The sequence below is a fragment of the Microchirus variegatus genome, assembly GCF_963457635.1.
Source record: "Microchirus variegatus genome assembly, chromosome: 3".
Classification (NCBI taxonomy): domain Eukaryota; kingdom Metazoa; phylum Chordata; class Actinopteri; order Pleuronectiformes; family Soleidae; genus Microchirus; species Microchirus variegatus.
In genome coordinates, this window is record NC_139804.1 from 2,828,480 (window position 1) to 2,855,655 (window position 27,176).

The window sequence follows — 27,176 nt, forward strand, 5'->3', positions numbered from 1 at the left end:
ACATGAGTATACAGACTGTATCCCTGTGTCGTGATATTACTGCTGTAAGTCGTAAATATTAGCTGTTGTTGGTTATGACACAAGTTATCAGACATCGAAACAGAAGTTTTCTCTAAATAATACACATTATTTTCATTGTTTAACAACAAAAACCTTCCCAAAAAAATGCAAAAAGCCGGGGTTAAGGTGGGAAAAATGTCTTCATGACCAAAAGATTTGTTCTTTTACAATTGAGTGTAGTGAGTTACTACACTCAAATTCAAAATACCGAGGTCTTTTAGGTTTTAACTTGGCAACCCGTGGTTGCTCGGCAGCTGAGACTCTACTGACTGCAGTGATCTGTAGGTGGCGCCACATGAAGCCAAATTGTGTTTCAAAACATGATTAGCAGTCTGCAAAATATGTTTTTTTTTGATGCAAATATTTTGTCTGTACTGTTGTTGTTGGTGAGTTCAGTTTGTTATATGAACATTATTCCTGAGTCTCTGTGACATATTAGGAGGATTTTATGGTCAGTTGATTTACATTTATTACATAAAATGCAGCTTTAAAGCATATTTTCTTCAACAGCCCAAACAGAAACCATCTTTCACAATGATAGACCACTTTAAAAAGGCAGTATTAAGAGATCTGAGTTTGGACGTTTTGTTTTTCGTCAACCCTGAGTTTTTACTTCTTTATTTCTCTGGTTTTATTTTGTGTCTGTACCTTGTTTTTAGTTTCACTTCCTGTCCTGTTGGCCCCTCCCCTTCCTGTGTCTGCTTCAGCCTGATCAGATTTACCTGTGTTCAGTTATCTCTGGTGTATTTAAACTCACTCTGCTGCTCAGTTGTCTCCTGTTTCTCATGTGTTCTGCTCTTTGTTTGAGGGTTTTTTTGTGTTTTCAGTGACTTTTTTTTAAAGTATTTCTGAAGATTTCGCTTCAGGAAAAACACAGTTTATCGGAAAAATAAAGACACAGACTTTGATGACGACGACGACTCACCACGTCGCTCTTTGTGGTGTAGACGCGGTCGGCCAAGCTCTCGATGGCGATCCATTTGACGGGCATCTTTGAGATGCGGCCCTGCCTGTAGTAGTCGCCGTTGTAGATCTTCTTGGAGAGGCCGAAGTCGGCCACGCATACGTTCATGTTCTCGTTGAGCCTGAGTGAACACCAGGACACAGAAGGTTATCTCAGGGTTTTTAGAGAGATAGTTTTCAACCACTTCTCCAAAACCTTTCATTGAATTTACCAAGACGCGCGTGACGTCATGTTTACGCGACTCCCGATTGATAAAATGAGTCTCTAAAGTAACGCTAAACTTTAAAAACAGAGGCACACATACGCAGTACACAGGTACAGGGGGTAATTTGTAGCACTGCTTTTTTCCCTTAATAAACAGACCGCTCCAGTTCAACTTTAGGCAAGCTAATGAGCTAACGGCGCTAAAGGAGCTAACACATATGCAGTACACAGGTACAGGGGGTAATTTGTAGCGCTGCTCCTTTTCCTTTAATAATAAACAGAACATTCCAGTTCGACTGTAGACGAGCTAACGGCGCTAAAGGAGCTAACGCATTCGTAGTGCACAGGTATGCTGGTTATTTGTAGCTCTGCTCTTTTCATTTAATAAACAGACCGCTCCAGTTCCACTGTAGGCGCGCTAACGCCACTAAAGAAGCTAACGGAGCTAACTTGTAAACAGTGCCTGGACTCCGGTGCTGTGCCGCGTAAACATGACGTCACGCTCGTCTTTTTCCGGTCAGTCGTCATGCGCTAACGTGCGTTAATGTTGTTTGTTAAGATTTTCGTCAAATAAAACAGTTTGTTGCGACACATCTTTCATTGTTAACTTTTTTCACGTCCGTGATCAGCGTCTCAGTCGCTAACGTTTAAACCTCTCCTTAAAAAGCCACTCGTAGTTGAAACTACACTTTCCTGGCATTTCAAAATAAAAGCATCTCAAAATCCATGTGCTGTAGGGTCACTAAGCCTGGCTCAATTTAAATTTTAATCGCAGATTACATCATTTTATTTATGATTTACGAATCCTAAATATTATCCACGCAATATGTCCATGACTTTACCAAAACATTACAGGAAATGTTGTTTTTCGTTAACTTTTCAAGAACCTAGAAAATGCACTTTTCCAGGTTTTTCATGACCGTTTTTTAAAAAACATTTGCATACATGTTGTAAAACCAGCACTTCCAGACAAACAGGAAGTGAGGAGCAGAAGCAGCGCTGGTCCTTACATGCAGTTGCGAGCAGCGAGGTCTCTGTGGATGAAGTTCTTGTTGCTCAGGTACTCCATGCCCCGGGCGATGTCCGTCATGAACTTAACCAGCATCTGAGACGGGAGGTACTGCAGGGGCACAGAGGAAACAAAACGTGCCGTCATTCACGCGTGTTCGCCAGCAGAGGGCGCTAGAGTTCACGAGATCACGGATGATCATTCTGCCTGTTCCAAATGTGTGTTCTTTTGTTAATGAAAGTTTGCCAAACTCATGGATGTTTCAACATTTTGGGGAAATGTTGTTGTGACTCCCTCTCCCTCTCCCTCCGGGGGCTCATAGCGTATGATGGTGGATTTCTCAGTATCAGCCACAGAGACTCGTCCAGTGTTTTCATGATCTCACAGAGGGTGGAGACTCACTTTTCTTCACGTTTGTGCTGAACTTTGGATCCAGTTTTTTCGCTGACAGACTCTGTGGTGAACTCCTACACCCTGAACTCATTAAGCTGCTTGGATTCTATGTGTGTGTAAGTTCATGTGTGTGTGTGTGTGTGTGTGTGTGTGTTGACTGTAAATCAGACTCACCACTGGACAGTCGCCCAGCCGTGAGTAGAGCAGATAGCTGTGCAGGTCTCCGTGCTTCATGTAGGGCAGGATGACCACGGGGGAGGGGTAACCTTCACTCTCCACGGTCTGCAGACAAACACCTGCAAAAACACAGAAATACGTTAACCCTTTAAGGTTCTACTCAACCGTTTGGTCGAGCACACTTTAAGTCACGATATCTTATTGCAAAAATGCATCGAGCTGAACTCACTGACACTAAATTAATGTTGTACTTTATGAATTATGAGGTCACAGGAGATGCATTTACTCCGAAAACTTATTTATTTCTATTCGTATGAAGTGTCCATTGTGCAGAGTAAATAAACCACATCTCACCCAGAAGTCTCATGACGTTGAGATGGTCAAACTCCTTCATGCAGGCAGCCTCACGCAGAAAGTCCTCCATCTCCGATCGGGTACAGATGGCAACTAAAGAGGTGACGAGGAATAATGGTTTGGTCCAGGAAAGTGTTTCATGTGGGTGTTTTTGGCTCCTGCAGCAGTTTTAACTTCACCACAGTTTGAGTTCTTACAGATGAGGGCGAGGCTCTTTTCTTCTCAAAAATGCATGGTTTTACACGACTGCCTTTACTTTGGCACTTTCTACTTTAGACGGGGTCAACTTTTGCTTTTGCCAACATTTTTTTTCTTTTACAAGCTGTGTCTTTGTCTGCTTTTACGATCGAAAAACCCAGATATTTGCACCCAAACATTGATTTCTGAGCCCTGGAGGAGCTGAAATAAATGTCTATGAAATGACCAGTGTTTGTTGACATGAAGGAGGTCCATTGTGATGATGGAGCGCCGTTTTACTCACTCTTCATCGTCTTGACGGCGACTTTGAGGGCAGAATCCTCCTGAGTCAGCAGACCCTCCATCACTGAGCCAAACTCCCCTGAAGAGAAGAAAAGACGTGAAAAACCAAACGCAATCAGACTTCAGATGGAAGTTTAAAGATCGTTAAAGATCCTGTTTGGCACTGAACAGATATCACAAGTGTTACATGTACGGAAGAGGATTAGTGCCACACAGGAAAAAAATATTTGAGTTCTGACTTTAAAACTCATAAATCTGACTTTAAACCTCTGAATTCTGACTCTAAGCTTGGAATTCTGACTCTAAACTCAGAAATCGGACTTTAAAACTTAAAACAATAAAGTCAGAATTCTAAAAACTCAGAATTCTTTTAAAACTCAGAAATCTGAATTTAAAAATCAGAATTCTCACTTTAAAACTTGGAATTCTCACTTTAAACTCAGTCAATTCTGACTCTGAACTCAGAATTCTGACTTGATAATAAATAATAACGTCCGAATTCTGAAAACTCAGAAATCTGAATTTAAAAATCAGACATCTGAATTCTCACTTTAAAACTTGGAATCATGACTTTAAAATCTGAATTCTGAGTTTAAAACTCAGATAACCGACTTTAAACCTCGGAATTCTGACTCTAAACTTAGAATTAAAGTCAGTCAGAATCAGAATTCTGATTCTAAACTCAGAATTCTGACTTTAAAACTTGGAATTCTGATTTTTATTCTCAGAATTCTGACTTTAAAACTCAGAAACTCAGAACTCAATTTTTTTTTTCCTGTGTGGCACTGATCCTCCTCCGTATGCACTAAAGGGTCAGCGCGTACAAGCATCAACATGACATAAAGAGGGAAACAAACGAGCGCTGGTGCTTTGCCATATAAGTCCTGACCATGTGCCAAACACCAGCTCTGATACACAAGTGTCAAACACTCACTCATACACGGTGTGCACGTTAAAACAAAGCTCTACCTTCTCCCAGGGTCTTTCCCAGGGTTAGTTTATGTCTGTCCACCATCACGTCCTGGAGCTTCTGCTTCAGCTCGTCACTGATGCCCAGACTGTTCACTGAGGAGGGGAAAAAAGAAGCATTCAGGAATGTTAATGGTGTCTAAAGCCTTAAGTACTGTAACTAACAACATGGAGAAGGGAAAAAGAGACGTAATCTGCCAAACATCAGTCACATTTCACCATTCTGAGCCAAAAACTGCCTGAGTTTTGTAAAAAAATACATATGTCAAGTATTATTTATTCATCTGCATGTAAAGCATTGACCTCTGTGTACGATAAGATGCTGTAAAGACGATATAAATAAACTCAGTTAGAATCAAACAAACTGAAACCACTGTTGTCAAATATCGTACATTTAGTGACTTTGGTGTTAGGATTTATCTTTAGTGACACAAACAATCAACAACTCCTGTTTCTCCTGTGGAGATTAATGCTGTTTTCAGGATTTTTAACGATTTTCGACATTGTTCGGTTTCATTCTCGCGTCGCACGTCTTGCTCTTGACGCTCTCTGACCAATCAGTGGCCAGCAGTCTGTCAACATCACGTATACAGTCGCATCGGCTCAGCTCCGTACTATCGCTATTTTCCATTAGCGATCGTACGCTCAAAGGTCAAATTCGGCTCTGAGTTGACGTGCAATCCAAAATGGCGGGAAAGTCTTCACAGACTTTTTTTGACCGTCCCACGATAATGAACGCGTTTACGAAGTTTTGTTCATGAACGTTAAACCCATGTCTGTCTTTAGCCCCGCCCACTAACCCCAATTTTTTACACCAATTTTTGACGCTCATTCAATTCTGACTTTAAAACTTTAAATAATAAAGTCAGAATTCTGAATTTAAAGTCAGAATTCTGAATTTAAATTCAGAATTCTGACTTTAAACCTCGGAATTCTTACTCTAAACTCAGAATAGTGAATTTAAACCTCGGAATTCTGACTCTAAACTCAGAATTCTGACTGTAAACCTTGGAATTCTGACTCTACATTTTAAATAATAAAGTCAGAATTCTGAAAACTCAGAATTATTTTAAAACTCAGAAATCTGAATTTAAAATCAGAATTCTGACTTTAAACCTCGGAATTCTGACTCTAAACTCAGAATTCTGACTTTAAAACTTTAAATAATAAAGTCAGAATTCTGAATTTAAAATCAGAATTCTCACTTTAAAATCAGAATTCTGACTTTAAACCTCGGAATTCTGACTTTATTCTCAGAAATCTGAGAATCTTTTTCACCAGGTTTGCAAAAATCTGTGAGTTTTGGGATCTGTTCAGGGCGTCAAAAACGCGATTTATTTCGAGGAGGAGGAGGAAGAAGACGTGTAGAGTGTGTTTTTTCAGGTGTGAGAACCATGTGATCCTTCAGGGACCAGAGTCTCAGGAGTGAGACGATGAGCTCATGAGGGATTTAACATCTCTGCGTCCGTCGTTGTGCAGACTGTGCTAAACTCACGTTAGCGCTGCTCTTCCACATCTGGACGTGGAAATATGACGACAAGATAACGACGTGGACGTTAGCTCTTCTCTCTTCCCCCCCAGCTGCTGCTGCTGCTGCTTCACCATCAATCTGTTTGTCTCCGTCAGACAACAATGCTCTCAGTCCACAGGCATGTTCCAACACATGCTAGCGTGACCAGCTATTAGCCAAATGCATGCAATAACCGCAGCCTCGGAGGGGTTTGTCTGTGTCCAGAGAGCGGGGGCCAACATTTACCGTCGTTATCGTCAACATTTGGAACGTAAATCCTGCTGAAATCCCTCTCCGATCTTTCCTCTTCCTCTTTATTCCCAGAGAGATTCTCTCTATCAGTCACCGAGAGTACAAAAGTTATCTCCTCATCGCTCGCTCCTCTCGTTTTACTCAGTCTTGTTTTTGTCGTCGTTCTCCTGTTCTCTGTGTGGCTTTGGCGAGCTGAGACATGAGTGTGAGCTTATTTTACAAATAATCCCACACACACACACACACTCACACACACACGCCTGGGACAATTATGAAGGATTGAATGTAACCCAGCTGTGAAACATGACCGCGTTCTCCTGTGTTCACAGGTTTTCGTTATCTCGGCCTAAAATCGTCGCAAAAACAGTGCTGAGAATTCCTGGAATAAGACGTCGTTACTCCACCTGAGATGAGATGTGAAACACCTTTTCTGCTAACGGAGGGATTATTAACCCAGACTACACCTTTGATCAAGGCAAGGATGTCATTCCTGTCACGAGAAGCTGTCAGGTATTGTATGTCATGGTATAGAGATCCGGTCCCACGGCATGAGAGGAGATGCAATTATGTAACTTTTCTAAGTGTTTCTTCTCTGTCCTGAAGACATTGGCGTGTTTGGGCATGATTCTAACCTCCAGCACACATGCTCCTCTCATATGGAGCCAGAACAGTGACTTTCAAATTTGGCATCCAAAAAATAATACGTTTGCGTCCAAAAGATAATAATTTTGCGTCCAAAAAATTAAAAAAATTGCGTCCAAAAATTAAAAATGTTGCATCCAAAAATAAAAATTGTGCGTCCAAAAAAAAAGATAATTTTGCGTCCGAAAAATAATAATTTTACATCCCAAATTTGTTTTTGCATCCAAATTTTTTTTAATTTTGCATCCAATTTTTTTTAATTTTGCATCCAAATTTTTTTAATTTTGCATCCAAAAAAATATAACATTTGGCATCCAAAACAAAATGTAGCATACAAAAAAAAATTGCATCCAAAAAATTATAATTTTGCATCCAAATTTTTTTAATTTACGAAACACGAACTGGTGCTCTCTGAGGACGTGATTGGTTGATGCCGTCACTCGCTCATGATTCGCAGAATCAACGGGGACGGAATTTCAAAAATACAAAAGTGTCGACTCACGTGTTGCTTCCGTGGTTCTGCGGCTGTAGGATCGTCGAGCGCGGTATCTCACCACCAGCTCGCCGCTCTCCATCATGGGTTCAAAGGCCTCACTGTGTACATGCACGCACACGCACACACACACACACACACACACACACACACACACACACAATGAGAGGTCAGTTCATGTGATGCACAAACGCAGCTGAAAGTGTGGCATCGTCAGAACAGATGTTTTCTACTGCGTCCAAACTCTCGCCTCAGTGACTCAATGAGGAGAAAAAATAAAAAATACATATTTTTCTCTCTCTTTTTGTTTGTGTGTGTGTGTGTGTGTGTGTGTGTGTGTGTCTGGCAGAGCGCTGTAGTTCCACCCTTTCTAACCATGACGGCACTAAAAACTAAAACAGCCCACGCACCCAAAGCGCGTCTCCTTGCGCCGCAGCTTGGCCACGTAAACAGCCATGAGCACGGCGATGGACACGGCGCCGGCGATCGCCATCACCACATACCACCAGTGCCAGGAAAAGGCAGGGGGCGTCGACCGACCTGTGGGAGGGAGGGAGGGAGTGAGGGGGGGGAGGGTGTGGACACAGACACAGAGTACATTTAAATGTAAGAAATTCAGAATTTAGGGCGTGGAAAAAGTGAGTTTGCTTTTATTTAACTTTATTTAATCAGTTTGAAGCTAGATTTAGATTTGTATTCAGTTATAAAGTAATGTGTACGTGTGAAAGATGATCTTTGAGGGGTAACCGGTGCACAAGTGGAGCCACATCAGGCTCGTAACTGCAGGTTTGAATCCCTAACTCGGTGTGCTGCCCACATGTTTGTGTAATAAAGGAGGATTTATTATAAGTTCCAGTTCTGCTCTACTCACTGCACACGTTTTCACGCTCAGTCAGTAAACTTTATTTATAAAGCACCTTTCGGGGATTTAAAATCACTGAGTGCTTCACAATAAAACTGAACGAAAAACTATTAGAATTAGATTTAATTAAAAAGAAGCTGAAACAATCAGAAATCTTGTTTTAATCATGAAAAAAGCTTCAAAACGATGAATCCATGATCAAAATAGTTGGCAATTAATTTAGTAATCCATTAATAATCGATTGTTTCAGCTCTAAAAACAATAAGAACATTAAAAAAACAAATACTGAATAATACAATGCATAAAAACAGACTAAATTCAACTAAAAGCCTGTTTAAAAAGCATGTTTTTCAGCTGTTTTTTAAAATAATCAACACATTCTACGATCTGGATAATACTGTTTGGAATGAATTCATACATATACATAAATATATATTAACATATATACACACACGTTTTTGTGTACATGTATATAGGTATATATATGTATATATATATATATATATATATGTATATGTTTATATGTATATATGTATATATATATATATATATACACATATATATAGACAGTGAGACTGTGTACATTCCAAATATATTACCTTTAAGTTTATTTTTAAGTTGTCTATGTGATTATTCCTCTCTTTCCTCTCTTTCCTCTGATTCCTCTTTCCTCTGATTCCTCTCTTTCCTCTGATTCCTCTCTTTCATCTCTTTCCTCTGATTCCACTGTTTCCTCTCTTTCTTCCCTCTCACACTGATCCTCCCCCGACTTTCCCTCCACTCTCTGTTTTCCCTCTTTCTTCTTCTTGTTGTCTCATTAGACTAAACAAACAGAGATGCTTCACTCTTCTTCGCCGCCAGCGTTATAAATATTTATGATGCGTCTCCTAAATCACGCCACTTCCCACCCTCCTCTCATTCTTCTTCCCCTTTCCACTCTATTTCTCTCTCTCTTTTTTCTGATATCCTCTCTTCTCCTTTTTTTATCTTCCTTCTCCTTTTTTTTCTGTGGATTTCAAAAGGAAGGAACTAACGCTGAGGAACCGAGTGACAGAGAACGAGAAAGAGAAGTGTGTGTGTGTGTGTGTGTGTGTGTGTGTGTGTGTGTGTGTGTGTGTCACCATGTGTGTGTGATCAGGGTCAGTGTGATCACATCCAGCTTTCATATCCACTAATGTCTTTATTATATTTACTTCACTATTATTTATGTAACATGTCATAGTCTCTAATGATGGAATGTGAGTAAAGCACTTATTAAGCACGCTATTTAATTAAGTATTGTATTTAAAATTGTTTTATAGTTTATTGTTTAATTTAGTTAGTAATATAGTGTGTGTCATTTATATTTTTCTGTTTTTGTTGTATTTTGGCACCAATTTCACAACAGAAAATTCCCTGTATTGATTCTAGCATACATGCAATAATACGGTGGCCCTGAGGTGCAAAACACAAACGTAAATCAAAAAAACACAAACGCAAATCGAAAAACGCAAAAGAGAAAACACAAATGAAAATCACAAAACGCAAAACAAAAAACACAAATGCAAATCACAAAACACAAACAAAAATCACAAAACGCAAAACAAAAAAGCTAATCACAAAGCGCAAAACAACGAACACAAATGCAAATCAAAATACGCAAAACACAAACGCAAATCAACGCAAACGCAAAATAAAAAAAACAAACGCAAAATAAAAAAAACAAACACAAAACACAAGTCACAAGTTACAAAAACACAAACAAAAAAACGCAAAACACAAAGGTTTGTGTTCATTGGTTTTGCGTTTGTGTTTTGCACCTCAGGGCCACCGTACAATAAACCTGTTTCTGAATGGCCATTTGATTTGTTTGAAAAGTGCTTTATAAATAAAGTTTTGATTGATTGACTGTCAACTGGGTTTAGTGGTGATAAAGTGGTAGAAGATGAGTGAGTGAGTGAGTGATTGATGACTCACCTCTAAACTCCTCCATTTCTGTGCAAATAAACAGAAAAAACATGTCAAAATTAGAGACTTTGGACACAAATTCACAATATGTTATATTTTTGATGATTTTTACTCATTTAGTAAATAAAAATCAGTGAGCATGTTCCCATGTTCCCTCACCAGGTGTAATAAGAGTGATGGTCTGTGTGAGCGTCCATGGTCCTTCTCCTGCTCCAGTGTAGGCGCAGACTCTAAAGGTCACGTTGGACAGAGGGACGGACAGATTGACTAAAAGCTCCGTGTCCAGTCCGGCGTCCACCACCAACTGTGGACACAGGGGAGATGATTAGATATCACTGCTGGAACAATAAGGTTTTTCTTGTGCGTTAGCGTCGCTCGCTGACCTCCTGCTGAGCGTCCGGCGTGCTGTACTGCACCAGGTAACCCTGCAGCTCGCCGTTCAGCTTCCCTGGAGGCTCCTCCCACGTCATCAGCACCTCCGTCCCGTTCAGCGTCGCCGTCACATTCACGGGAGCGTTTTCTGGGACTGTGGTGGGGGAAAAAAACAAACAGGAAAAATTAAAATATATTAGATTATTGATGGAATAAAACACGAGTACTGTCACGAGAAGACAAATAAATACACGTATAAAAGTGACGCTAACAACAGATAAAAGGAAAAACTGCACAGTCAGATCACGTACGATGTACAACGTGATGCAGCGAGGCAAACCATAAGGTTCAAAGTCCTTAAGGAACCAAAGTGAAGAGTTATTGGTGCTAAAAGTATATTTTATTGCACATATATTTTGTATATATAAGCGTTTGGGGTACATTGCACTTTGCCTCCTTTTACTGCACTTGGGTTTTTGCAAGAAAATAATAATAAACTGCACATGAAGTTTAAGGTTCAGTCAAAACTCACTGACTCTATCTACTGTGTTGAATTTGTCCGTTTAATCTTAAGTAAACAAATAAAATGTATCATTATTATTATTATTATTTGTCCCTTTAACACCTAAGCCTCAAAATGTCCATCTTTTTTTGCTTATTTTAACCATAAAAGGGTGAGAAAATAAGCGAAAAAATAGCTTTTTGTCAAATTTTTCGTATTTTTGCGTATTAACAATTTAAAATGAAGAATTGTGAGTTTTCGTCTCAATGCGCAAAAAAAAAAGGAAACTATGTACACACTTTTTTTCCAACTCTCTAATTTCTCTGGCGACAAAGACGCTGATTACCGATTTTCCTCCAAACAGCGCGAGTGAAATAACTGTAAAAACCACACGTTGGAATTTTTCCGATCGCACAAACCGTTGCGTAATTACGGCAACGCAAAAGTGCACTTGCGCAAACGCATCGCAAAAGCTCGATGTTAAAGGGTTAACATAGATGTCATGTTTACGTGCCGCGCCACCGTTTACCAGCTTGCGCCGTTAGCTGCATTAGCTCCTTTAGCGTCGGTTAGCACGCCTACAGTGGAACTGCAGCGCTACAAATAACCAGCGTACCTGTGTTACTGCGTACGTGTGCGTCTGTTTTTAAACTTTAGCGTTACTTTAGAGACTCATAACTTTAACAATCGGGAAAATTACGTCACGCGAGGCTTTTTCCGGGTCAGTCGTCGTGGAAGCGCGCCGTGGGTTTGACGCCGTCGACCTCCGCTAACGGTCATCACAGTTACGACGAGTCCTGCTGTGAATAAGTCGCTCAGTCGTCGGCGTATCAAGATGTTTTCGGGTATTAATGAGGAGGAGCAGCGCGGTGGTCAAGGGCCACCGGGCTGCGGGTTAGCCAAGCGTCTGCTGTTTTGACAGGACCGAAGCCTCCAGGGTGTGGATGAGTCCGGCAGCTGGAAATGTCCGAGAATGCGGAGAATTTTTCGTCTTTATTTGTACAAAGAAAAGGAGGCAAAGGCCACGGCAGACAAGGGCTGATTAGCGGAGCTGAGAAGCCAGTTGTGTGTTCGTGTTCTGTGTCGGCACGGTTGGACGAACTGGACCCACGCTGAGGTCCTGTGTCTCCGTCCTTCCTTCTGTCCCATCTACGTTTCTATTTCTGCTTTGTTCGGCTTTTTTTTTTTTTTTTTAAACTTCTTTTCTGGCTTTGGAAGAGGGAGCAAAAAAAAAAAAAGGGAAAACTGCTGCTGGCAGCGGAAAGACCCAGTGGACCGAGAGCCTCGCTGAACTGCATAGTAGAAATAGTGTAGAGGAACGTGTGTGTGTGTGTGTTTGTGTGTGTGAGAGATTGATGCTCTGGATCGCTCACAGATCCAACAACCTTTTTCACCGGGACACAAAAGTGCCTCATTTCCTTTGTTGGCGTTTGAATTAAGGCTTTCTTTGTCTTTGAGTCGTCTCACTCCCTCTCTCTCTCCGTCTGCAAGGCTTTTCCAAAGTCGCTTAAACACACACACACACACACACATTCTTGTACTTGCTGCATACGGAGGACCGGGTAGCTGACAAAGTGAGGACCAGCATTTCCACTTTATGAATCAACACAATTACAAATATCTACTTCATGAACAACATCTATAACGAACTACTGGGTGCAGTTCTATAAAATGTCTGCAGGTGGAGCCCCAGAGCAAAACGTGTGTGAAAACACCAGGGGCCTCATGTACGAAGGTTGCGTACGCACAAAAGAAGGCGTACGCCACTCTCTACGCAAACCATGGGATTTATAAAAAGAGAACTTGACGGGAAAATGTGCGGTCCTCCACGCCAACTCTGACCCATGCGTACGCACATACCTGGGGTAAAGCGAAACTGCGCCACTGATGGCAGAAGAAAGAAACGGGAGAAATGTGTGAAACTGATCGTGTAAAATAAATTATAAGTTATATTACCTCTCATATATGAACAGTTTATTTGCAAGAAATGGATAAAAACAATTACATTTCTACAACGAACAAACAAACTAACTCCCTGGAGTGCACACGGGAAACATATGATTTAGGACAATAGTAAGACAACAGTAGGGCAAATTATGTATTCACTGATATCAGGGTAATTCTAACACGTGTAGCAGATACCTAATCGATGGGCATATAAAGGCAGGTACTCACAATGCGTCATGGCGCACAATGCTTTGGCACTGTTAGAGGATGTGGCAAACGGAAGGATACGAAGGGAGCGGAACTTCCGAGACGAGCTAGATCCACTGGCCAACAGTGATGAGTGGCTGATGAGCCGTTTCCGACTCCCACGAGCTGTCCTCTTGGATCTATGTGCGGCATTGGGCCCATCCTTAGAGAGGAGCACCCGCAGAAACCACGCCGTGCCAGTCCCGCTCCAAGTGCTCACAACACTCGGGTTTCTGGCGACAGGTGTTGTGCCAATGTAGGTATCCCCGACAGAAAGTGTTCACCCTGGCCACGGAGGCGGAGGCGGAGAAACAGTGGTGCGCTTGCTTTCACCCAAGTAAATTAAAACTAAAAATTGCATTGTTTAATGATTTATTTTATGTATACTTCACATACTAGTCTATAACCTCTGGTATTATGAACAGCTTTCTTCTATTCTAGCCGAAAATATGGGGGGATACAAATTATGGCAGACAGGTAAACAGTCTGAAATAATGTGTTTCCCCCCATATCTTTGCCAGAGGTTATAGAGTAGTATGTGAAGTATACATAAAATAAATCATTAAACAATGCAATTGTTTTAATTGTGAAGCAAGCGCACCACTGTTTCTCCGCCTCCGCGGCAACACTTTCTGTCGGGGATACCTACATTGGCGCGACACCTGCATGGGTGTCCCCCTAAACCTCCGTCACCTCTCCACTCAGGAGGGATTCCCCGATGATCCCCGCCAGTTTTTCATCCAGCGGGGTGAGCGCCGGTTGGCCCGTTCCCCCGCCCGTGGCACACTTTTTGGCGTCTACTTTAATGTCTGATCACTTTTTTTTCACCTCGGCCACACTCCGACCTTCTGAGGAAACAGCATTGAAATTATCCGCCACATGCTGCCACTCTAGAACACCAAACAATAAAGCCTTCCTCTTCTCCACCTCCCCAACAAGTACTTCCACCTCGTGAAATTACGTTATTTGGCCTTTCTCTCCGATTTCTGCATGATTTCAGTCATGAATCAATATTTATGAGGGGCGTTTCTCTGAATATTTATCGGCAAATATGGGCGTGGTATGACCCGCACACAGGTGCGCCACATTTAGAGTGGATTGTGATTTATAAAGGGAAATCGGCGTAGGACGTGCGTGCGCACTGTTTTATTGATCAGGATATTTTTGTGCGTAAGCACTTTCTGTGCTTCGTGCGTACGCCAATTTTGACGTCGGTCCTACGCACAGTTTTATAAATGAGGCCCCTGGGCTGGAAAATGTTTTTTTTTGTACCAGGTTTACAACCTAAGGAAGTGATTTCAATGAAAACAAAGTGAGGTCCTCACTTCATAAAAATGACCTCACTTTGTTGGTTTAAAACCCTCACTGGTCCTCAGTATGTGGCAAGTACAAGAACACACACACACTCTTGTACTTGCTACATACTGAAGACTGGGTTGCTGACAAAGTGAGGACCAGCATTTCCACTTTAGAAATCAACACAATTACAAATATCTAGAGCTACTGGGTGCAGTTCCATAAAATGTCTGCAGGTGGAGCCCCAGAGCAAAAAGTGTGTGAAACACCAGGGCTGGAAAACGGGTTTTTGTACCAAATTGAGGACTTCTGTTAGGTATAGCATGTTTGCAACCTGAGGAAGTGATTTCAATGAAAACAAAGTGAGGACCGGCCAAAATGTCCTCACTTCATAAAAATGACCTCACTTTGTGGGTTAAAAATCACTCACTGGTCCTCAGTATGCCGCAAGTACAAGAATCCACACACACACACCAAGTCAGTGTGAGTTTGGGAAACATGGCCCAGCCTATGGATGATGTTATCAGGAAGCGTTTGGCGGCTGATTGTTTCCACATGTGCTCCGTCTTCTGCCGACCAACCAAAACAACCTCAGAGTCAGGTTTGTTCCAGAACTTCGTCTCCACCTTTGCTTCGTCGCCTCTCCTCCTTCTCCTTCTCCATCTTTCTTGCTGCCTCTTATCCAACGTTGACTCCATCTCCTTCCTTCTCACGTTAATTGTTGACGTAAAACTTTGGGAAGAAGGAGGAGAGAAAAAAAACTTGGAAGGAAACCAGTTGCGCGATTTGGGAAGAAAAAAAACGAGATGTGTGCTCATGAGAAAATAAAAGTGGGCTCCGTGCAGTTCCTTTGTTTCCCACATGAAAGCAGCCAGGACTTGGCTTTAAAACGCAGAGAAACAAACACAATTAGTTCACAACAGTGAAGGTTCTGAGGTTTCACACTGCGCTGTGAGGACGCAGCGTCAGATTAACAGGTTTGTTTTCGACCGTTGTACTTTAGTCTATCGTCCGGTCGGCCTCTGGTCAAACACCACGTCGATGGAAAAAGGGTGAAAGCCCTGAGCCAGAGCCTGACTCATAAAAGCCTGGGATCTGGAGTCTGGGCTCTATTAATAAAAACAAAGTCAGCGCTACACAGGAAACAAGTTTCCCAGATCAGACAGAGAGAGCGTATAATGTTCATGTCATCACATTAATGTCACGACTACAGCGGACGTCCAGGAGACTGTTGTCATTGCATGGTTGTTGTTGTTGTTCTTTGAAAGGGATATTTTAAGATGAATAAATGCCGACAAAGACAGCAGATGAGAGTCATTTTAATTTATCTTTGCATTTTTTCCACCAAAGGAACGTTGTTATCCTCTCATTCTCCACATCAAAGTCCATTGATAAAGTTGTTGATCCACTGCTGCCTCTATAAGTCCGTAAAAATGTGCTTTGTTGGGTCGTTAGATCAGTAACGCTCATGTCCTGCTAGCTTAGTAATGCTCATGTCCTGCTAGCTTGGATCAGTAACGCTCATGTCCTGCTAGCTTAGACCAGTAACGTTCATGTCTTGCTAACAGACCAGTAATGCTCATGTCCTGCTAGCTTAGACCAGTAACACTCATGTCCTGCTAGCTTAGACCAGTAACGCTCGTGTCCTGCTATCTAAGACCAGTAACGCTCATGTCCTGCTAGCTTAGACCAGTAACTCTTGTGTCCTGCTAGCTTAGACCAGTAGCGCTCATGTCCTGCTAGCTTAGACCAGAAACGCTCATGTCCTGCTAGCTTAGACCAGTAACGCTCGTGTCCTGCTATCTAAGACCAGTAACGCTCATGTCCTGCTAGCTTAGACCAGTAACTCTTGTGTCCTGCTAGCTTAGACCAGTAGCGCTCATGTCCTGCTAGCTTAGACCAGAAACGCTCATGTCCTGCTAGCTTAGACCAGTAACGCTCGTGTCCTGCTATCTAAGACCAGTAACGCTCATGTCCTGCTAGCTTAGACCAGTAACTCTTGTGTCCTGCTAGCTTAGACCAGTAGCGCTCATGTCCTGCTAGCTTAGACCAGAAACGCTCATGTCCTGCTAGCTTAGACCAGTAACGCTCGTGTCCTGCTATCTTAGACCAGTAACGCTCATGTCCTGCTAGCTTAGACCAGTAACGCTCATGTCCTGCTAGCTTATATCAGTAACGCACATGTCCTGCTAGCTTGGATCAGTAACTCTCATGTCCTGCTAGCTTAACAACCACTGTGTTTGGTTTATTTAAGTAAAAATAGGTTTTGTCTTCAATTCAACACTTTTTCTCACATATTCTCTATCTACACGACAAATCTGAGATTTGAGATTAGCTCATTTCTGTGTGGATTGCACGCCTCTCTGGTAATAAAAAGTATGCATATTCATCTAAGCCCATTTCCATGTGAACTCTGTGGACTTTGGTTTGAGAGCGTGAGTTTATGAAGTAAAGGTTAAAGGTTAATTTCCTCTTGTAAAACATGTTTTTGACACAAACTGATCCACGATCCTGAATCATCCCTTTGATAATTAACCCACTTGAGTGTTTCTAAGTGTTTCTAAGCAGCTGCTGTCAAACACAGTTAGCTGTCGCTCCTTCTGTTTATTCTATTTTAGGACACAAGACAGAAAAACTGCCATAACAAAAACATAATCTCACTGCAGCTTCTGGATTAAAGCCCAATTTATACTCCTGCGTAAAGTGCTCTGCGTAGCTACGCAGAGTCCTCTACGTCGACGCAGAACCTGTCGAAGAGCCTCTGCGTCGTCTCCGGGTGCACGGAATATTTTTTAAGTGTCCGTCACTCCGTCAAGGGACTACGGAGACGGCAAGAGCTGCGATTGGTCCTCAGGACAGGCCGAGCTAAGCTGCTCTGTGCCGGCTCTCAGTGCGCTCCGGGCGTCCTGACAGAGGCGGAGCTGATCCCCGCCGATAACGCCGCTGCCGAACTATAAATACGTCATATCTTAACACACACAGCACATGTTTAGACTCTAAATGGCCAATTTCTCGCCTCAAATTATCTTAAAACTGCGTTCCGTGACACAGAAAAGTGAGAAACGGCCACTTTTTCAACAACAACAGTCTTTCTCTCTCTTTCTTTCTCGGACGCCATTGCTCACTGTAGCCAGAAGCACAACAACCTTGCGCAGCGACCCCTACTGATCGGGCGGGAAATTGCAGCGAGTGTCCGTCACCACGACACAGAAGTATAAATGCTCGAGGCGTCTCCGTGGTGACGCAGACGGATAACGCATACGCAGTCGGAGAAGTATAATGTGGCCTTAAGAGGGTGGACATGGGTCGTCTGTGCCCCCCCCCCCCACTTCTGTCCTCCAGGGAAAATCATGAGCTTTGGGAAAATATCTAAATGAGTGTTTTCTCAAAGCGCCCCCTTCCTCCTTCCTCCTCCCTCTTTTCCCTGCTCTTCCACTCCATCTCTTCCTTTCCTTTGCCTCCTCTGATCATTAACCCGCCATTTTCTTGACTTTTTCCCACAGTCGCCCTCTACGAGCTACGTGACCTGGAAAGAGAAATCACGCAGAGGTCGCCTGAGGTCAAAAAAAAAGAAGAAGAAGAAGGGAAATGAGAGACGAAGAAGAGAAGTTCAAATACTGGATCTACTCACTCAGCTAAAATAAAAAAGAATAGAAATGTGATAAAAACCAGAGCAGGTTCATGTGATCTCAGTGTGGATCGGAAAACCTGGCACGGATGTGGACGACGAGAGTGAAGAGACAAAAGTGTTCCAAAGCGACATATGTTAGGAATATAACACAGCACATAAACTATAATACACACTATTTATTAATAAGAAACAAATGGAGCAGAAAACGACAGGAAAGCCTCAAAGGCGCCATATGTAAGAATGTGGCCAAAAACAGTTACTACATTCAAATTCAAAACACCGAGGTCTTTTAGGTTTCGTTTTCTGACGTAACTGGCAACCCGTGGTTGCTCGGCAGCTGAGACTCTACTGACTTCAATGATTGGTAGACGGTGGTAGGTTTCCTACTAGCTTAGACCAGTAACGCTCATGTCCTGCTAGCTTGGATTATTAAAGCTCATGTCCTGCTAGCTTGGATCAGTAACGCTCATGTGCTGCTAGCTTCGATCAGTAACGATCATGTCCTGCTAGCTTATACCAGTAATGCTCATGTCCTGCTAGCTTAGACCAGTAACACTCATGTCCTGCTAGCCTAGATCATTAACGCTCATGTCTTGCTAGCTTAGACCAGTAACGCTCATGTCCTGCTAGCTTGGACCAGTAACGTTCATGTCCTGCTAGCTTAGATCAGTAACGCTCATGTCCTGCTAGCTTAGATCATAAATGCTCATGTCCTGCTAGCTTTGATCAGTAACGCTCATGTCCTGCGAGCTTAGATCAGTAACGCTCATGTCCTGCTAGCTCAGTAACGCTCATGTCCTGCTAGCATAGATCAGTAACACTCATGTCCTGCTAGCTCAGTAACGCTCATGTCCTGCTAGCTTAGATCAGTAATGCTCATGTCCTGCTAGCTTAACGTTCATGTCCTGCTAGCTGGAGTCTGGTCTCTATTAATAAGAACAAAGTTAGCGCTACACAGGAAACAGATAAGAAGAACTTACAAGTGTAAAGAGATAAAAACACACACCGTCCAAACAGAAACCAGATAATTTGGCAAATTCGGCTGAAGCGAAACAAGGATTGTTGTTTCTTTGTTGAATAAGGAAGTGAAAAAGCGACTTCTCCTCTCTCTTCTGTTCATGAGAAATGTTTTCAGATTACAAGCAGCTTCCACGATGGAAATCCCCCCGTCATCATCCCTCCTGTGGCATAATCTCTGCTCTGAGTGCACTCTGTTTCCATATTCCCGTCCATTCATCCGGGGATGGAGACAGAGCATGAGCTGGCATGGAAAAATCACACAAACACAACCACGCAGCCTAGCATTACAGTCTGCACAGAGCGCTGTGAGCGCTAACTGAAGACCTTTCAGGGGAATAAGAACGTCCTCTGAGTTTACTTTAGAGCAGGTTTACAGAGGTGCACTGGCAGAGTCTGGGATTCTTCATAAACACTGACCAACGCTGCTCTCTGACTTATCATCAAACAGTAAAAGAGCCACTAAGTTTCAGGAAAAACATCCACAAAAATGTGTCGTTGTGGGCAAAGAGAAACACTTGTTCAAGACGTATTTTCTACACTTTGACAAAAAAAAAGAATGTCCCCACTGTGGTCGACTCTCTGGAGGCGATGAATTGTGGTTCAGTCCGAGGTCAGATTCAAAAATAAACCCCCCCCAAAACTATCACAGAAAACAGCCCAAAGAATATAACAATCTATAAAAAACTCTGCTCAACTTCTGATGAACAATAATCCCATCACAGCAGCGAGGTCGCGCAAAGACGTAATCTCCAACGCATGATCGTCGGCGAAGTTCAAGACCAAACACGGTGAAAGTGTTTAAACCCAGGATTATTTTGGTGATTAGACATTTTTCCCCTGGCTAAAAATACACAATAAGTCACTGCTAATGACGCGGGTTCAGCTCCATTCACGTAAAACAAATGCTAACGGTTTAAAGTAGACATATTATACCCTATTGATACAAGTTAAGCTAGTTCCCCGGTGTCTGTGACAGCCCTGTTTAGAACGCTCGCTTTTGAGTGTCTGTCTCTTTAAATATGCAAATGAGACACAGGGAACTACGTCAGCGCCACTGAGGCTAACGGCAGCTAACAGCAGTTAGCATTTGGAAAAGCCATCATTTGCCGATTCTAGCCGACACATTGCCGTCATATATAAAAAAATATATATAAAAGGCGTCAACGCTAACGCTCGACGTGTTTCCATGATGACTGACCGGAAAATGACGCGTGTGACGTCTTGTTTACGTGACTCCCGATTGTTAAAATGAGTCTCTAAAATAACGCTAAACTTAAAAAACAGAGGCACGCATGGTTATTTGTAGCGCTGCTCTTTTCATTTCATAAACAGACTGCTCCAGTTCCACTGTAGGTGCGCTAACTGCGCTAAAGGAGCTAACATAGCTAACAGAGCTAACTGGTAAACAGTGCCTGGACTCTGATGCCACGGCACGTAACCATGACATCACGTGTGCTAACTTGACCAGCACTAATGTAAAAATGTATTCACTGGATACGTAAATCCTCTGAGGCTGAAAATTTGTGTAGAACTCTGTGCTGCACTGTGCAGCCAATGAATAGAACACTTCCCAAAAAACATGACTGAGTCATCTTTTTTCACACTTTGCCTCCTCATAGGGCCTCCAGAGTCCCAAATATAAGGATTAAAATTATTAAAATGTTCATTTTGCATAACACGTTTGCTTTAAATCGGGTAAAACAACAAGTGTTTCAGGTTTCTGAGGAGAACAGGAGGATGAGGAGGAGGAGGAGGCTCCGTCAGTAGCCAGATAACACAGCCTTGACCCTGACTCACTTCAGGAGGAAGTCAATCCCACGCACACTAGATTCCCAGAGTGAAAGCAAACATCTCTCACCTCCTTCTCTGGTGAGCAGCTCCACCCAGGACGACCACTCTGACGGCCCCTGGCTGCTGTGACAGGCCACTCTGACTCTGTATACGCTGTGCGGCTCCAGGTCCTGGATGAGGTGCGTTGCCGGTGGGACGTCCACGTTCTGGTGGTGGATCATCTTCTCTGGTCCTGAGGTGAAGGAGTCTCCTGAGTGTTGGGCCTGGGAACATGGAGACAAACAAACAAACAAACATTAAAGTTTTTATTGCTTTATGGCACAAACAGGAAGAGGACGCTTTGCTCTTGCAAAATCCAATCCAACTTTATTTGTTCAGCACTTTAAACCAAAGTGCTGAAAAAGGCAAAAGAGAAATGACTACCAACAGGTTCATCGTTTTAGGTTAAAACCATAATTTAACTCAAATATATTCAAAACACAATGACAAAGAGCAAACACGTTTGCAAACTTATGTTAGTGATAGTGATGGGACATAAAATCTGGCACAATTTTAGCTCATTTAAGACAAATGTGAGCCCTGCGATCACATTGAAACGATACCAATTGCCATTTTACAAGCTTACATTAATATCATTGAACTAAAATATGATTTGAGTCTTGTGTTTTCACTTAATCTCGGTTTAAATGAAGGAAAACAAAGTCTTAATAACAACAAAAGGACAAACTGGAAGTATGAACCAATTTGTCGTTATACATCCGTCCAATTATTACCACCACTGTTGGATAATTGTAGCTTAAGGAGGGTTAAAATGATCTGTTGATATTTTAAGAACACTTTTGTTACTTTTACTGTCAATTATTTAAGATTACAGGGGGAAAACAAATGAACATTTACTACATATATTTAAATATATGAGCAGTGACTGATGTTACATGAACTTAATTGTGTGTAAAACCTCCCTGACTGCGTCTCAAACTCAGTGAAGTTCCAGTAAAACAAGCATCAACCTGCTGTCTCTGCACAACCTCAGTGGTTAAAAAGGAAAAAAAACAAACCCTTATAAATAAAGAGGAACATGAGGCAGAGAGGGAAAAAAAATCCTTCATTACAGCAATTTTTTACAACCACATTAAAGTTTGCTGGTGTGGACGATTGTTCTCCTGTGGACTAAAGAGCTGTGTGTGTTTCAGGGATGTTGAGGTGAATAAACACAGAATTAAGGATATAAAGACCGAAAGACGGACTGAACTTTTTTATTCTCTCAAACAGAAAGAACAGCCTCTTCTGGGACTTTTCCATTAGAAAGTTCTAGCGCAACACGGCTCGAGTACCTGGTACGCTTTTTGGTACGCTACAACTTGTAATAGTAAATTTAATTTCTCTGACTCGGAGCTAAAACTGCCCATCACCCTATACCTGCCAAGTACAGAATACCAGGTCCTTTGTGTATAGTGTATTGTATAAAAACTGACACCTTCCTACAACATCTGCAGGGAGTTGGCTCCCCGATACCTACAGTAGACAAAGAAGTGTGAAAACTCTGCCTTCAATGGCAGACTCTTTGTCTATTGGAGGAATGCGAAAGGGGAGTTGGATGGATGGATGGATGGAAACCCTATGGTTCCCCACATTTCTCAGATTGAGTGTCGGCGTAGTCTTGGAGCAAGCAAGTCAGGAGTACATTTCACTGCTTGCTGTACAGGTATAACAACAGTTTGGAAGCTAGCTCTGTCTTTTTAAATCACCAGCCAAGGGAATGAGTGGTGAACCTGTGAATGCAGCAACTTTGATTTTATTTTGAAAGGAGTTAAAAACAGGAAGTAGCGCCGGTCAGCTCGGAAGTCGCGGAGCAGCAGTAGCAGTGATGCTAGCGGCTAGTTTGTTTATCTTTTCTATCAGTGTGACGTTTTGAGAAGTGTAAGCCGAAGAATCGTATTTTTTTTTTTTGACTGTGTCTTTTGATTGTTTTTGTGATTACTCTGCCGTTGGTTGAGAAGCTAAGCCAAAGTGGTCAGCATTGTTCAGCATTATTTATTTATGCTAGCTACGATGCTAAGCAATGCTATTTCTGTAATAATTATAATATGTAATGTTGTTTTTCTTTGTCTATTGAACATTCAGTGTAGATGTCGGTTTGATCAATGGGCGTCATAGAACCCTTAACTACCAGGCAGGGGTAGAAATGTGGGAACATAGGCACGCTCCCCTTAAAAGTTAGCAGCTAGCAGCTTAAAAGTTTCTTTGTTAAATGAAAGTTTGAGCTTTAGTTTGGGCAGAAATAAAGACTCTCCCTCCCTCTCTCTGTGTGAGTTAGTCCTGTTCTGCAGAATTACTTTTCAAAAACAACTCACGTCTCCAGATTCCACATGTGGGACGTTGCCGTATGGCCTGAGTTAGGTGGTGTGACTGTAAGGAGGCTTTATTACGTCGTATGAATGCTCGCATGTGTGTGTCAGAGAGAGAGAGAGCGTCAGTGCTGAGCGCATGAGTCACCATCCACTCTGTAAACAAGTGTGTGTTTTAATCTGATTGTAAAACTCAGCCCTGAGTCACAGTTCAGACTGCATTCCCTCCTCGTGGCTCAGACTCAGCAGACGCTGTGACCTGCTCTCACTGTTCGCTTTCTTTCTTTCTTTCTTACAAAGAAGTGTAAAACTCCGATTTTTGCCCCATTCTTCAGAGGCTGGCCCCTCGCCTTGTTCCCCCGAGAGGGTGAGGGGGGAATGGGGGAGGAGGAGGAGGAGGCAAGAACAGCAAAGAGGTATGAGAGGGGCAGCTTTATTAGAACCAGACGTTTAGGGGTGGTGCTGCTGCTGCTGCTGCTGCTGCAGAAAACATTCCCTCAGCTCTGAACTCTAAAGTCCACAGAGCAGCAGCAGAGAGTGGCACAGCTAGAGTCGCTGACAAAGAGAGCGAGGGAGTGGTGCTGCACATAAAGCTGGTCCAGGAGGCCACTTCAGTCCCAGAGTGAAACCTGATCCACTGGTCGGTCCACCGATAAAGCAGGGAGGAGCGGAGGATGAGTTTAGAGAAGAAAAGCAAGAAGCAAAAACGTCTCTTTTCTTCAAACTGGTCAAAACACGAGGACATTCTCCGAGCCGAGAACGAACAGTTTTAAGTGTGGTTTGTTAAATATTCGTTCTCTCCGCTCAAAAGCGTTGCTTGTGAATGAACTGATACACGAACAGGATTTTGACTTGCTCTGCTTAACAGAAACATGGCTTCAAGTGAATGATTATGTATCTATAAACGAAGCAACGCCTCCTTCCCACACCAGTGTTCATACCCCTAGAGGAAATGGCAGAGGTGGAGGGGTCGCAGCTATATCTGACTGTATACTTTCGCTCACCTCTCGACCCACGTGTACTTATGAATCATTTGAGCACCTTACTCTAAGTCTGTTAGACTCAAGTATTAAACAGAATAACAGACTCCAGCTTATCGTTGTATACCGACCACCGAACTCCTACTCCGACTTTTTAAGTGATTTTGCAGATTTTTTATCTGATTTAGTTCTCTGTTCAGATAAAATCATCATAGTAGGTGATTTTAATATTCATGTGGACGTAGCCAATAATAGTCTTGGCTCGTCTTTTAAAGCTTTGCTTGAATCAATTGGCTTCAAGCAGCAGGTTAACAAACCAACACATCGTTATGGACACACACTTGACCTTATCTTGACGTATGGTATTGACATACGTAACTTGGTAGTATTTGATGAGAATCCTTTGATATCGGACCATTGTCTGATCTCATTCGAGGTTGTACTTACTAATGTTACTGATCCTAAACAGCAGCATTATTACAGTCGCTGTTTATCCGACAGTTCAGTTGAAAAATTCACTAAACAGCTCTCGTCTGCCCTCCAGCCATGTTTTATCACAGAGGATGACTATAGAAACATCTCTCCCACGGAACTTAATGGAATAGTGGATAACACAAATTTAACCTTGCAAACAGTTCTAAACACTGTTGCTCCTCTTAAGAGAAAGGTTATCACCCGGGACAAGTCTGCCCCATGGTACACAGCCCAAACTCGAGCGTTAAAGCTCAGTACACGGAAGTTAGAAAGAACGTGGCGTTCCACACATAATGACAGTCACTATGTCTTGTGGAAGAACAGTTTTGATATATATAAAAAAGCTCTTAGACATGCAAGAACTTCTTATTACTCAGAGTTAATAGAGAAAAATAAGAGCAACCCCAGGTTCCTTTTCAGCACTGTAGCCAGGCTGACAGAGAGCCATGATACAACGAATCCATCGATCCCTCGATCGCTGAGTAGTAATGACTTTATAACATTTTTTAACGATAAGATAGAAACGATCAGAGATAGAATTACCAACCAGTTTAGTACAGCGAGCCTAGACTTAACTGCGGCTCCAGCTTTACATGTATTGAATCATTTTATTCCTATAAGCCTCCGGGAGCTGACCTCACTGGTCTCCTCCTCTAAACTAACTACATGTCAGTTGGACCCTATACCAGCTAGACTCCTTAGAGAGGCTCTACCACAAGTTGGAAATATTTTACTAGATCAAATAAATATGTCTTTACTGAGCGGCTGTGTCCCAAAGGCCTTTAAGATGGCAGTAATTAAGCCATTACTTAAAAAGCCTTCTCTCGACAGTAGCATTCTGAGTAACTATAGACCGATCTCAAACCTTCCTTTTATTTCAAAGATTTTAGAAAAAGCTGCAGCCACACAGTTGTGTAATCACCTGTGTAGCAATAATGTATTTGAAAAGTTCCAGTCTGGGTTTAGAACCCACCACAGTACAGAGACTGCACTACTTAGAGTAAAAGATGATATTCTTATGGCCTCTGAAAAAGGACTGGCTTCTATACTGGTTCTGTTGGATCTCAGTGCAGCATTTGATACTATAGATCATGAGATCCTGTTACATAGACTAGAACAAGACGTTGGGATTAGAGGATCGGCACTTGTCTGGTTCAAGTCCTATTTATCGGACAGATTTCAGTTTGTTAGTGTAAACGAGGAATCCTCCATACTCACTAAGGTTAACTACGGAGTTCCTCAGGGTTCTGTGCTTGGACCTATTCTTTTTACCCTGTACATGCTGCCATTAGGCAACATTATCAGGAAACACAACATAGATTTTCATTGTTATGCAGATGACACTCAGCTATATGTATCTGCACGACCGGACGACCCAAACCCATCTATTAAACTCCAGGATTGTCTCATAGACATACAGACGTGGATGACTCGTAATTTTCTGATGCTTAACACAGAAAAAACTGAGGTCATGGTCCTTGGGCCAAAAGATATAAGAGCAGCACTTGGAGCTCTAAACCTAGGCAGTAACACTCCAGTCCCTTGCACTACAGTAAGGAACCTAGGAGTCCTGTTTGACCAGGATTTATCGCTGGATGAACATATTAAGCATATATGTAGAACAGCCTTCTTCCACCTTCGCAACATCAAGACAATTAGAAATATTATATCAAGACAAGACTCTGAGAAACTTATCCACGCCTTTATAACCTCTAGGCTGGATTACTGTAACTCCTTACTGTCTGGATGTCCTAGTAAGTCCCTGAGAAGCCTTCAACTGGTCCAGAACGCAGCAGCACGGATACTGACTCGAACCAGACGACGTGACCATATAACTCCTGTCCTGGCTTCTCTTCACTGGCTCCCAGTGAAAAGTAGAATCGATTTTAAAATACTTTTACTTACATACAAGGCCCTGAACAATCAGGCACCTTCTTACATTTGTGACTTAATCACTTTATATCAGCCGAATAGACCGCTGCGCTCCTTGAACTCAGGTCTACTGGTTATTCCTAAAATAACTAGAAGTAGAATCGGTGGTAGAACATTTAGCTACCAGGCTCCTCTCCTGTGGAACCAACTTCCGCTTTCAGTCAGACAGTCTGACTCGGTCTCTGCCTTTAAGGTGAGACTGAAAACCTACCTTTTTAACATAGCCTATAGTCGAAGCTAGATCAGGTAGTCCTGATTAGAATAGTCTATCTTATGCTGCCATAGGCTTAGACTGCTGGGGGAATTTCCCATCATGCACTT

General features: G+C 42.3%; 1 protein-coding gene across 1 annotated transcript in view; it reads right to left on the bottom strand.

The window, feature by feature from the left end:
- The window catches only part of axl (AXL receptor tyrosine kinase), a gene marked incomplete at its 5' end in the record, with an annotated part of 45,752 nt that overhangs the window by 2,784 nt on the left and 15,792 nt on the right, over nucleotides 1–27,176 (bottom strand). The window contains 12 exons of the mRNA XM_083886395.1: nucleotides 986–1,145; nucleotides 2,239–2,348; nucleotides 2,805–2,926; nucleotides 3,162–3,254; nucleotides 3,643–3,720; nucleotides 4,611–4,706; nucleotides 7,517–7,608; nucleotides 7,918–8,047; nucleotides 10,326–10,343; nucleotides 10,476–10,620; nucleotides 10,700–10,842; nucleotides 21,189–21,384. Coding sequence (XP_083742521.1) covers nucleotides 986–1,145; nucleotides 2,239–2,348; nucleotides 2,805–2,926; nucleotides 3,162–3,254; nucleotides 3,643–3,720; nucleotides 4,611–4,706; nucleotides 7,517–7,608; nucleotides 7,918–8,047; nucleotides 10,326–10,343; nucleotides 10,476–10,620; nucleotides 10,700–10,842; nucleotides 21,189–21,384 — 1,383 coding nt within the window. The remainder of the gene's footprint in view (nucleotides 1–985; nucleotides 1,146–2,238; nucleotides 2,349–2,804; nucleotides 2,927–3,161; nucleotides 3,255–3,642; nucleotides 3,721–4,610; nucleotides 4,707–7,516; nucleotides 7,609–7,917; nucleotides 8,048–10,325; nucleotides 10,344–10,475; nucleotides 10,621–10,699; nucleotides 10,843–21,188; nucleotides 21,385–27,176) is intronic.